Here is a 13,253-nt window from a genome sequence, read left to right as displayed (position 1 = left end):
CCGGCGCTGCCCCGCCCTCGGGGCGTGGCCCGGGTTTACGCCACGCTCTAGGGGTGGGGCCTCTGCCTTTCTGAGTCAGCCCATACTTTCTACGCAGCCCCGCCCCTGAAGCGTGGGCTGGGCATGCGCCGAGCTCGAGGGGGCGGGGCTTCTGTTTTGCGGTGGCTGGGAGCTTCCGTGCACTCTCGGTCCTCATAGGGCCTGCGGGAAACTCGGGGGCGCGCCAGGGAGACATCAAGGCTGAGCTGTGAGGGCCTAATTGAGTAGAATAAAAAATCTGTGGAGGTGGCTTCGCCTGCTGCACGCAGTGATGATGTCAGACATTATTTTGACGCTATCTTAGTCGTTCCTTGGGCAGCCATCACGCCCACTTGTTTATTTAGGCTTACTAAGCAGGGCGGTGGTGGCGCACGCCTTTAATCCTAGCACTTCGGAGGCAGAGCCAGGTGGATTTCTGAGTTCGAGGCCAGCCTGGTCTACTGAGTGTGTTCCAGGACAGCCAGGCTACACAGAAGAACCCTGTCTTGAGAAGAACAAAAAAAGGAAAGAAAAAAAAAAGATGGCTTACTCTGTCTTTAAAAGTACAGATTGTAAACCATTTAAAGAAAATAACAGCATTCGGGTTTTCGGGTTTTTTTTATTTTTTTAATTTTATCTAGTTTTACTCTAATCTGGATTGGCCCAGTCCTAGCCCATCAAACAATTTACACAAAACCAAGTGCAAACCTTCCCCGACAGAGCTTTGCCTACAAATTGAGACACTTGAATAAAACAGTGTAATTACGCTACACTTAAAATACCTCCTTCCGATGGTGTGGGTGGTGTACAGCAGGAGCTTCGAGTGTTTGTGCATTGCTTCAGTAACTGAGGGAATAGCTATTGACCGAATGTACACTGTTACCCAAGTCTAAAAGCAGAAAGCTGTGACTAACAGAACTGGGCAACAACAGTTGCTGCTCTAAATCTGTAACGATTATGTGAGAGCTAAGATACGACGTGCAAGCCCGCAGCACTTAGCAGCCTGTACAGCCCCGTACAAGAAGAGGCAGGACACTGGCCAGCTCAAGGCCATTTTGGTCTACATGGTGAGTGCCAGACCAGAGTGGACCTCCAGACTCCACCTCAGGCCAGAGCCACCGCGCCAGGTTTGAGATCGCCTTTAAACCCTCTCGAGGGAGGAAATGATAACAAAAAACGAAAACAAACAAAATAACAAACCTGCAAAGACTCTGAATCCAGACCCCGCCCCCACTTCGCGCAACGCGCATGCGTTTCAGCGTTTCCGGAATGGCAACCAATCATCTTCCCGCCGCAAACTCGGCGGCGGGTTCTTCAACCCGACGGGCTGCGGCCAGCCCCGCCCCCGGGTGCCGCTGTGTCGCTGGCGGGAGACTAATGGGCGTCCGAGTCGCCGCGGTAGCGCTGCCTTCCGGGCGGGTTCCTCAGCGGAGCTCCGCGGCTGGTGGACATCATGAGCGGACGGCAGAGAACGCTCTTCCAGACGTGGGGCCCGAGCCTCGTGCGAGGCGCCGGCGCTCCGGGTTGCGGTCAGCCGCGCTCGCCCGCGGTGGCGGAGGCGCTGCCGGAGGAGGACGACGACGAGGTGATGCTGGTGGCGGCGTACGAGGCTGAGCGGCAGCTGGATCCCGGAGATGGCGACTTCTGCGCGGCTGCGGGAGCCCTGTGGATCTACCCCACCAATTGCCCCGTGCGCGACTACCAGCTGGACATCTCCCGGACCGCGCTGTTCTGCAACACCCTGGTGTGCCTGCCCACCGGGCTGGGGAAGACCTTCATTGCCGCCGTGGTCATGTATAATTTCTACCGCTGGTTCCCTTCTGGCAAGGTGGTTTTCATGGCACCCACGAAGCCCCTGGTGACACAGCAGATGGAAGCCTGCTTCCACGTGATGGGTATTCCACAGTCTCACATGGCTGAAATGACAGGTATCTGAGAAGAACTAGGCTCCCGGGGAAGGACCGGCTCTTGTGGGAATGACCGTGCAGGCATAATCACCCAGTGCAAATGTGTTCATCTTACATTCTTTCCCATAAAGCATCGTGCTCCCGTAGCAAAACCCAGTCTGGTGCATAGACTTTCTCTAGTTAGCTTTAGAGGTATCTTGTAAATTACCAGTGTTTTGAAACATTTGTGTGTGAGTCGGGAGTGTGGTGGTGCTAAACTTATTTCTTGGCATCTCTCCTAAGAAGAATGTCCCCGTTGAAGAATTTGCATCTCCTCAGATCTTATATTCTTCTCTAGGCATCATCTAAAGACATTGTAGTTGCTGTCTTAGACTAGTCAGTTTTGACCCTTGGGTTGCATCAGAACTCCAAGGTGTAGCATTATGATTGTCCACTTGTTCTCCCAATTGTAGAGAACCAGAGCATGAATGTATTCAGAAAGTAGGCCAGACTATTTATTTATAGTCTATAGATGATGGTCTGAAGTTTCCAAGTGTTCACTGTACTGCTCTGTGTTTCTTCTGTTTTGTTTTGAGACGTGGTCTTGCTGTATGCCTTGGCTAGCCTGGAACTCCATAGGTAGAACAAGCTAGCCTTGAACTGAACTTAGAGTTGTCCTACCTCAAGCTCAGAGTCCTGGGGTTACGGGGGACTGCCACCACACCCTGCTCCACTGTCACTTTTATTCACAGGTTCAACTCAAGCTGTCAACAGGAAGGAGATATGGTCCAGCAGGAGGGTTCTTTTTCTTACACCTCAGGTCATGGTAAATGATCTTACTAGAGGGGCTGTTCCTGCTGCCCATGTAAAGTGTCTTGTGGTTGATGAAGCTCATAAGGCTCTTGGAAATTATGCTTACTGCCAGGTAATCATTTTGTCAAATGCTCTTTCATAGAGAATGCATCTATTGTTAAGGGGCATTTGGGGGAATAGGTCTCAGTGATGGGAAATATTGCTAGTGTGATTATAAAAGCCTTGCATTCACTCTGTCAGAACAGAGGGTGATGGGCATCTCCCTTGTCCATTTGGATCTGTGTTTGCTGCTTTTTTTCCTTTTCTTTTCTCTTTTCCTCTTATTTTCTCTTTTGTCTTTTATGAGACAGCATCTCTCTATATAGCTTTGCTGGCCTGGAATTCACTATGTAGACCAACCAGGCTGGCCTCGAACTCCCAGAGATCTGTAGGCAATGCTACCACAAATAGGCATATGCTACCACACCCAACTCTCTGCTATCTTCTTAATTTTAACAAGTCAGGGTTCTCTAGCGTCACAGAAATTATGGGTAGTCTCTATATAATAAGGGAATTTGTTTATGATTTACAGTCTGTAGTCCAACTCCTCAACAATGGTCAGCAGCAGCCTTGATGGAAGTCCAAGGATCTAGCAGTTGCTTAGTCCCACAAGGCAAGCAGGCAAAGAAGAGAATCTTCCTTCTTCCAATGTCCTTATTTAGGTCTCCACCAGAAGGTGTGGCCCAAATTAAAGGTGCGTGCCACCATGCCTAGATAATGTCAGATGTGGGACGTGTTTCTTGGCTTCCTTCCCAATAAGGAATTTCCACCTTTAAGAATTTGCTTCCCCTCATATCTTAGGCTTTTCTGTAAGAATTACTTTTTTTAAAGATTTATTTATTTTATGTATATGATCATGTGCATTGTAGCTGTACTGACGGTTGTGTGCAATTATGTGGTTGCTGGGAATTTGAATTCAGGACCTCTGTTCACTCCAGTCAGCCCTGCTGTTTCTGGTCGGCCCTGCTATTTATAATTTTATCTAAGTCCACTGTAGCTGTCTTCAGACACACCAGAAGAGGGCGTCAGGTCTCTTTACGGATAGTTGTGAGCCGCCATGTGGTTGCTGGGATTTGAACTCAGGACCTTCAGAAGAGCAGTCAGTGCTCTTAACTGCCGAGCCATCTCTCCAGCCCCAAAAGAGTTATTTAAAGATTTTATATTTGCATTCTGCATAGCAGCTTGCTTTGACACGTGGGCCTCATCCCAGATCCAAAATGAAACATTCCATTGAACTGTTAAATTGTTCTTCTTTTAATAGAGTACCTGGTATGTAAACATACTTAAAGTAGGTAAGACTGGATTTATAATCTCTAGATAAGCCTGGTCTTAGTTTAGACAATAGTATAAAGTACAATATATGTAGAAGTGATAATACCAGTTTTGGAAGTGGATATCCACTGCCTTTGTTTTGAATGACAACCAGTGGCAATAAGATGGAGTAAGATGAAAAACACTTGTCAGTCTTAGGGGTGTGTGTGTGTGTGATATACATATGCAACATACTTAGTAGATTTGGTTGTAGAAATCACTCATCTCCTTATGCTAAATGGAATTGCCCCTCTCTTTCCCTCTCCTATTAAGCCAATGTACCCTCATCTCTCCACTTCAGTATTTGTCATAAAGGCATTTTTTAAATAGTTTTTATTTACTTTTAGCTGTGTGTGTATATATATGCCTGTGAGTAGGTGGGTCTGTGCACCTGTGACTGGAGGTGCCTTCAGAGTCCACAATAGGTTGTAGAGCTGAAGTGCCAGGTGGCCAGCATGGGAACCCAGGTTCTCTGCAAGAGCAGTATGCACCTTCACTGCTGGGCTGTGTCTGCAGCCAAAGTAGCCTTTTAAATATGTCCAGTTTGAAGGTATCTGTGCTATTATTGTTAGATAGGGTCTCCCTTTGAGTCCACATTGGCCTCTGACTTGGAATGCTCCTGACTCAGCCTTTAGCATTATAGTGTATCATAGCCAGTGACTAAAGATGTATAATGTCCATTATGCAGTCGGTAATGAGGATAGATCAGTTGGAATGTTGAACTCTGAGTATAGGCTTATATAGCTACTGTGTAGTATGGAAAAAAAATAGAAGCTAAGGCTGGCCATCTTACCACAGGGGCTGATATTAGGGGAGAGGATTCAGAGGAGGGATACAAGAGAAAGAAGAAAAGTCAGAGACATGATTTTACTGCCAGTTTATGAGCTTGCAGCTTCTGTGGAGATAAGACACATTGTTACTGTATTATTGTGTATTATCCTAGAGAGAATTATTATGTATTTATTTGGAATTCATTTTGTATTACTAGGCTGGCCTTGAACTCACAGATCTGACTCTGCCTCTCGAGTGCTAGGACTAAAGGCATGCACCACAGTGCCCAGTAAGAATTAAATTTCTTACCATTATCATTTTAGCTATATCTAGGAAATATGCTTATTTCATTTTTTATCTTTATAGATTAATACAGACTATACTGAAATTTACATTTGGGAAAAATTAATTATTGTTTCCTTCTTTCTTTTTGTTTGCTTGTTGATTATTTGAGCCAGAACTGACTTTGAACTCACTATGTAGAGAAAGCTGACCTGGAACTACTGCTGTTCCTCCTGCCCCTCCTCTTCCCCAGTGCTGGGTTACATCACTACACCCATTCTGAGAGATAGTGTAAACTTTTTATTCTGAAATAATAAATTCAGAATAAAATTTGGAAATTTGGAATTCGTTTGTAGAGTTAGCTTGTATTTAATTCATTTTATTTTCAAAGGGTGTCTAAGCATTACATCATCTTTTTTGAAGCAAGGTTGTGATTTAATAAAGATATTTTAGTATAGGCTTCAGAACAGGGGTTAATAGAAGGCATTCAGAAGAAGACAGACATGCTTGAGAACTTGGGTAGCCTCTTAGAAGATCACAGAAAGTGAAAGTACCCGAGTGCAGGTACCGGCTCCTCAGTGCACAACCACAATCTTTTTTTTTCAAAAACTGTAAGTTTTATACTTTAATAATAAACACAATTGAATGTGTATTGACTTAAGTCACACACAGCCTTGTGTCATTCTAGATACAGGTGACAACGTGTACTTAGGCACTGGATAGCCCAGGCTGGCCTTAACCGGTTTTTTGCTTGTTTGTATTTTGTTTGAGGATCTTGGTGGTGGTGATGGTAGGAATTGTAATAAGGTTCCTCTGTGTAGCCCTGGCTGTCCTGTAACTCTTCTGTGTAGATCAGGCTGGCCTCAGACTCAGAGATCTCCCTACCTCTGCCTCCCTAGTGCTGGGATTGCAGACACCTGTCTGGCCTTAAATTCTTGGCAGTCCTCCCTCAGTCTTCCGAGTGCTGGCAGTCCTCCCTCAGTCTTCCGAGTGCTGGCAGCAGAGCTGTGAGCAGCCCAGCGCTTGCTTCCCATGTGTGATACTTTGGTAGGGGTATGTAACACAGAAGATGCCTTCATTGTCTGGATGAATGCTTTGAATCCTGGTTTCTCTCCCTCTCTCCCTCTCCCTCTCTCTCCTTCCCTCCCTCCCTCCCTCCCTCTCTCTCTCTCTCTCTCTCTCTCTCTCTCTCTCTTTAAAGATGTATTTATTTTATGTATATGAGCACACCATTGCTCTCTTCAGACATACCAGAAGAGGGCATCAGATCCCATTTCAGATGGTTGTGAGCCACCATGTGGTTTCTGGGAATTGAACTCAGGACCTCTGGAAGAGCAGTTGGTGCTCTTAACCCCTGAGCCATCCCTCCAGCGCCTGAATCCTGGTTCTCATAGAGCAATTTCATTTTTACTTGAAGTACTAGGGATGAAACTCAGGCCTCAGCCTAGTACTGAACTTTATCCTCACCCCAATAACTTTTATTTACATTTTTGTTATTATTTGCTTATTTAGAGACAAGGTCTCGCTTATGTGGTCCAGACTATCCTTGAACTTGCTGTAATCTTCAGATTCCTGAGAGCGAAGGTTGTTGGCTCCTACCACGTTCTTCTTCAAAAGGAGCTCTTTAAAGCGCCAATCCAAAAAGTGGTTATTTTATATCAGCAGTTCTTGACCCCTTTGGGGGCTGTTGAACAACCCTTTCATAGGGGGTCACATATTAGATACTTATATCCCAAAGTCGCAACAAAATGCTTTCATGGTTGGTGATCACCGTGACATGAGGAACCGTGAGAGCCACTGGCCTGTATCTTCTATTGCCTCTGCCGTACATTTGCTTTTCATCCTCCTACAGTATCCGAGGATGTCACCTCTAGCACTCTGCTGGATAGTTTTTGTCAACTTGACACAAAGTTCAGTCACCTGGGAAGAGGGGGCCTCAGCTGAGGAACTGTCTCCATCTCCGTCGGATGGGCCTAGGGATGTCTGTGGGTTGATTAACAGTTACTGTGGGTGGCCAGCCTTGCTCATGACTAAGGTGCAGTTGTCCACGTCTACTTCACTGCCTGCTCTGCCTTCCAGCACTCCACCCATCAACCATGACTTGTGAGATGAAATAAACCCTTTTCTCCCCAAAGTTGCTTTTAGTTAAGTGTTTCATCAGAGCAACAAAAACTGAACTAGAGTAAACACTGAGACAAAATTATTTTATACACACACACACACCACACACACACACATAATTTATTTATTTACTTATTTTGGTTTTTCAAGACAGGGTTTCTCTGTAGCCCTGGCTGTCCTGGAACTCACTTCTGAAGGCCAGGCTGGCCTTGAATTCAGAAATCCGCTTGCCTCTGCCTCCCTCGTGCTGGGATTAAAGGCGTGTGACACCACTGCCAGGCATATTGAGGATACTTTATCTTGCATAAACCTTTTTGTTTCTGCAGTGCTGGGATGACCCTTAGGACCTTCAGTGTGTGTGCTAGGCCAGTACTTCCCCATTAAGTTTATCAGGGCATTTCCCTCCTGTTTGTGTACCTCACTCTATAGCCCAGGCCCACCTTGGTTTTTGGCTCTTCTCCTATCCTGATTGCTATGATAATAACTGGTGTGTCCCACCATGTCTAGTTTCATTTGTTTTTAATTGGAGTAATTTTGCTGAGGTCTGCCTTGCAACTAATAGTATGCTTTTATATGTGGTATCTAGCATCTTTTAAAAAATATCTTTTTTTTTTCTTTTTCTTTTTTCCGAGACAGGGTTTCTCTGTGTAGCCCTGGCTGTCCTGGAACTCACTCTGTAGACCAGGCTGGCCTCGAATTCAGAAATCCGCCTGCCTCTGCGTCCCAGAGTGCTGGGATTTCAGGTGTGTGCCACTACTGCCTGGCTTTTAAAAAATACCTTAAGGTGCTAGAGAGATGGCTCAGCGGTTAAGAGCACTGGCTGCTCTTCTGAAGGTCCTGAATTCAAATCCCAGTGATCACATTGTGGCTCACAACCATGTTATGAGACCTGATACCCTCTTCTGAAGTGTCTAATGACAGCTACTGTCTACTTACATATAATAAATAAATAAATATTTTTTTTTTAATTATCTTAAATGGGGCTAGAGAGATGGCTGAGTGGATAAGAACACTCTTCAAGAAGTCTGCTGTTTAAGGTCCAGAAACTACAGAGGCTCATAACTACCCCTCGTGGCATCTGATGCCCTCTTCTGGCATGGAGGTGTACATACAGATATGTACTCATTTACATAAATAACGAAATCTTTTTAAAAAATACCTTAAATACGTTTAGGCATTAGTGGAGATTCAGCTTGAGCATCCTTAAAGCTAAATCATTTGTTTATGGGATAAAATGATTGGTGGTAGTTCCACACACACGATTGATCAGTGTATCAGTGGAGGGATAGCTGTAGTAAACAGGACAGAATGCCTTGTTTAATTGAACCATATTATTTTCACATTGAGCAGATGAAATTAAAGTCTTTTTTTTTTCTTCTTTTTTTAAGGTTGTAAGGGAACTGGTTAAATACACCAATCACTTTCGCATCTTGGCTCTTAGTGCCACTCCAGGCAGTGATATCAAGGTAAGTACCAAGGCTTTCTATTATGTGAAAGAAAATACAATTTTTTATATGGGGCCAGATCAGTTTTCCAGTGTAGTGTTTACCTGTTGTGGTTTGTGGACTGGCATTTGTACAACTGCAGAAGTTCCTTTACAGTAGTCGCATCTGTCCCTCCCTCTTCCTCTCCCGACCCCTGTCTTCTCTTTCCTGTTTAGAGACAGGTTCTGGTCATGTTGCCAGACAGGCCTTCAGCTTGCTCAAGAGATCATTGTAGCTCAGCCTCCTCTTGGTTATGTCTGCAGGCCTGAGCCTCCTGCGGCTGGCCTGGACCCTGGCTGCAGAGCCCTGACCATGCTGGTCTGTGCTTTCGTGAGCGCTTAGCCTTTTTTTGTTATTTATTGAGCCACGGTCTCCCTAGGCAGGCCTGATCCTTGCCTTACCCTTCTGAGCATCTCAGCTTGTAGGGCTGTGCCACCTTAAGGGCTTAGCTATGTAGTTTTGTTTTGATAGTTCACTTGCTTGTTTGTTTTTAAGTTTGATTTCTCACTATTTTTGCCATCATGATAATTTGTAGAAGATTAAAAGGTTTATGTCTTTCACCTTGCTTTTCCTGGTATTAGTATTGATAAAACTATAAATTTAAACCACAATATTAAAAGGACAAACTAATACCTCCTCTGCAGATCTTACTAAGTTTTTTCAGTGTGCTCCCCACACACACCACCCCCATGTTTCTTCTGCACTCTGCATTGTGAACTCTGCAATGTCTCTTCACTCCCATCCAAGATGTGATGATAGTTCAGTCTTACTTCCCAGGACTGTATGCTTTTTTAAAAAAAAATAATTTATTTAGTATGTCTGTGTGAGGGTGTCTGATCCCCTGGAACAGGGGTTACATCCAGTTGTGAGCTGCCATGTGGGTGCTGGAAATTGAACCCCAGTCTTCTGGAAGAGCAGTGAGTTCTCGTAACCACTGATCCACCTCTCCAGCCCTGACTGTATGCTTTTAAAGAGTAGGCATGAGCTGTTTTGTAGAACATCACTCAATGTGGGTTCGTTTGGTGCCTTTGTGATGTCCTAGAAATGAAGTAGAACCTTTCTCCGTATAGTCTGCTAGGAATGCATGTTATTGATTGAATTGGTTAAAGTAGTAGTTCTGGTCTTCCGTGTTGTAAACTTCCCTTTTTTAGCTTGTGGAGGAGATTCACTGAAAGCACGCACACATCCTATTTCAGCATGTAGTTATAGTTCTAGCTTCTTTAACATTGAAGCTTTGTCACTTCTTTTTTCCTTTCCCTAGTTTCTTTTACTTAGTTTTTTAGTTTTTGAAAAAGGGCTCGTCGGGCATTGGTGGTGCACGCCTGTAATCCCAGCACTTGGGAGGCAGAGGCAGGCGGATTTCTGAGTTCGAGGCCAGCCTGGTCTACAGAGTGAGTTCCAGTACAGCCAGGGCTACACAGAGAAACCCTGTCTTGAAAATACAAAAAAGAAAAAAAGAAAAGAAAAAGGGCATTAGGTATGTAGTTCAGGGTGCCCTTGAACTCACTGTGTAACTAAAGGTGACCTTGATCTCTTGATCCTCCTGCCTCCATTTCCTGAACCCTGGTCCTGTAGACATGCAATCACCAGGCCAAAGAAATGCTGTGCTGGGGATGAACCCAAGTTGTTGTGCCTGCTAGGGCAAGTACTCGGCCTCTGCAATGTATTCCTGGTCCAAGTTGGCATTTGCAGAGGGAACTCTGCAATAAAGACCCGTGTTCTATCAAAACCCAATTTACTTACTTATTTGTATTCATGTGCACTAGTGTATATTTATTGTTTTTCTGTGGACTAAGTCAGGCATTGTTTTGTTGCCAGCTGTCCTAGCTTTGCCCATTGGGAGCATTTTGAAATGGCTCCTGTGTCTGTTACCTCGTCACACATTCCACACCACACACCATACCACACATTACTGCACATACCACATCACACCACATACCACACATCACACCACACCACCCATCACACCACACACCACAGATCATACACACACTACATACCACACATCACACCACACCACCTGATACTTTTTAAAGGCATTTCTTAAGCCCCGGTAGAACAAAATAGTGGGTTTTTTTTTTTTTTTTCTGCTTTGACCATGTAATCAACCATTTCTCCAGGTGTCTTTGGGCACTAGTAAAAACTGCAGACTTTCCCCACGTAGTACATGTAATTGAACCTGGGCTTCATGCTGTGTATGCAGCCTGCTGCTTAAGTAATACCCTAACCCCAAGTCAGATTCTGAATTTTATTGCACAGCATCCTGGTTTCTTACTAGTGTGGTCTTCATCTGCTGATGTTTTCCAAGGTTGTTTTACCTTGACGCACTGAAAGCCTCTGTTTTCTTCTGTACATAGTCTTGTTTTTATTCCTTGGTAATTCCATACTTCATACATAGTCTTAATGACAAATAGAAATTCCATCTTTTCTTCTCTTTATTTATGCTTAAATATCCCCTTTTAAAAAAAGATCTATTTTAACTAAATTATCAAAAGCCGACTTTCCTTGTCATGTTGATTTTTCTTTTGATTATTTGTGTGTATGCACACATGCTTAAGTGGTGTTCATGCCTGGGCTCAAACACAGAGCCCACAGGAGAGGGGCAGGCATCTGGCTCTGTTACCCACCTCCTTTGATACAAGGCTTGTCACTTAACCTAGATGTAGGCTGGAAGTCATCCAGCCCAGGACTCCTGGTCTCCCTGTCTCTGCTCCCACAGTACTGGGTTGTAATAAGGTACATATAGTCATATCCAACTTCTTAGTTTTTAAAGTAACCTTTACTCAGACCCAGATGGAGGGAGGTCTTCATGCCTTTATAGCAGGCAGTCTTAACCGCCGACTCATCTTTCCAGCCCTATTGTTTCTTAATTTAAAATTCATTATAATCTGCCTTTTTAAAACCTTATTTATTATCTTTCTGCCCCAACTAAACTATTAATACATACACACAGCAGTTAAGCCCATTTTACCGATAGTTCATCACTAAACGAATGCCTGGTTTATGGAATTTGCCCAGATATTTATTGAGGTGGTATGGCAGCTCACATTGTGATCCCAGCAGTTACAGGCCTACCACAGGAACATTGCCTCTAGTTTGAGGCCACCCTGGGTGGCCAACGTAGCTAATATGACACTGTCTCTAAATAAATAAATAAATATTGAGCAACAACAAGACAATTGTCGAATGAATGAAATATAGACTTTATATATATATATTTGTACATGCCTTTAGTTCCAGCACTGAGGAAGCAGAAGCAAGCAGATCTCCTTGAGTCTAAGGTAGACCTGGTCTGTGTAGTGAGTTCCAGACTGGCCAGAGCTATACAAGAAAACCCTAATTCTATTAAATAAATAATAATAATAAATTTAGTAGATTGGCTTTGGTCTTTCAAGACACGGATTCTCTGTGTAGCCCTGGCTGTCCTGAAAGTCACTCTGTAGATGAGGCTGGCTTTGAAGTCAGAGATCCACCTGCCTCTGCCTACTGAGTGCAGGGATTAAAAGTGTGTGCTGCTGCTGCCACCACCACCGAGCTGAAAGCCTTGATTTTATGAAATAGTGTAAATGTGGTACCTAGATCCAATGACCTCATACAGTAAGTATAGTGGGTGCATTTGGCCTATGCTAAGTCTTGGGTATACAAAGGTGATTGAGAAGAGATTGGTTTTGAAAATTGATTTTATTATTTTATATGTATGAATGTTTTGCCTCCGTCTACGTTGGTGTACCCTGTGCATACCTGGTGCCCAGGGAGGTCAGAAGATGGTGTTGAATCCTCTGGAACTAGAGTTATAGACAGTTGTGAAGTGTCATGTGTATGCTGGATCCTTTGGAAGGACCATTGAGCCATGGATCTTAACCATTGAGCCATCTCTCCAAACCCTAAGATGTGGTTCTTGCCTAAGAGTAGTTTTTGAGTTAAACTAAGTCAGAATTCCTTTTGTTTTGTTCTTTTGTTTGTGTTTGTGTTTTGTTTTTTGTTTTTTAGATAGAGTTTCACTTTATAGCTCAAGTCTGGATTAAAACAGTACAAAGCCTGGGCGGTCCTTAGCCTTGAGGCCCTGCCAGGCCTACGGTTGCACCCCACAGGGTGGCCTTGTCTCTTTCCTTTTTAACTACTGATCATAGTGTCAGGGCTATACAGATCTGATGCAGTAGATCTAAGTCCCACTATATGTGTTAAATGAGTGAAATTTATCTCACAAAGGTATTGACTTATTGTTCTTATTATCATGTATTGATTTATTATTATATCATCATGTTTTTGATGCAGGGTCTTGTCATGTAGCTCAGGCTAGTTTCAGATTTATAACTGAGAGTGCTTTCTAACTTACACCTCATTGTTTCTTTATAGGCTGTGCAACAGGTGATTACTAACCTCCTAATTGGGAAAATAGAGCTTCGTTCAGAAGATTCTCCTGATATTTTGCCTTACTCTCACGAGAGAAGAGTTGAGAAGCTTGTTGTTCCCCTGGGGGAAGAACTAGGAGCCATTCAAAAGACATATGTCCAGGTAAGCTATTTTC

General features: G+C 44.0%; 1 protein-coding gene across 5 annotated transcripts in view; it reads left to right on the top strand.

Annotated features, from left to right (window-relative positions):
* Positions 1-1,344: 1,344 nt before the first annotated feature.
* Positions 1,345-13,253, top strand: part of Fancm (FA complementation group M) — a 59,180-nt gene continuing 47,271 nt past the window's right edge. For 3 of the 5 annotated variants that reach the window (XM_052185771.1, XM_052185769.1, XM_052185770.1), the window contains exons 1-4: positions 1,345-1,946; positions 2,657-2,829; positions 8,630-8,707; positions 13,082-13,240. In XM_052185771.1, the coding sequence (XP_052041731.1) occupies positions 1,472-1,946; positions 2,657-2,829; positions 8,630-8,707; positions 13,082-13,240 (885 nt within the window). In that variant the 5' untranslated portion in view covers positions 1,345-1,471. The remainder of the gene's footprint in view (positions 1,947-2,656; positions 2,830-8,629; positions 8,708-13,081; positions 13,241-13,253) is intronic. The other 2 variants (XM_052185767.1, XM_052185768.1) reach the window with 1 other exon arrangement.

Source organism: Apodemus sylvaticus, chromosome 6 (assembly GCF_947179515.1).
Source record: "Apodemus sylvaticus chromosome 6, mApoSyl1.1, whole genome shotgun sequence".
Lineage (NCBI taxonomy): Eukaryota > Metazoa > Chordata > Mammalia > Rodentia > Muridae > Apodemus > Apodemus sylvaticus.
Note: the sequence above shows the minus strand (reverse complement) of the source record. Positions and strands in the feature narration are given on the sequence as shown.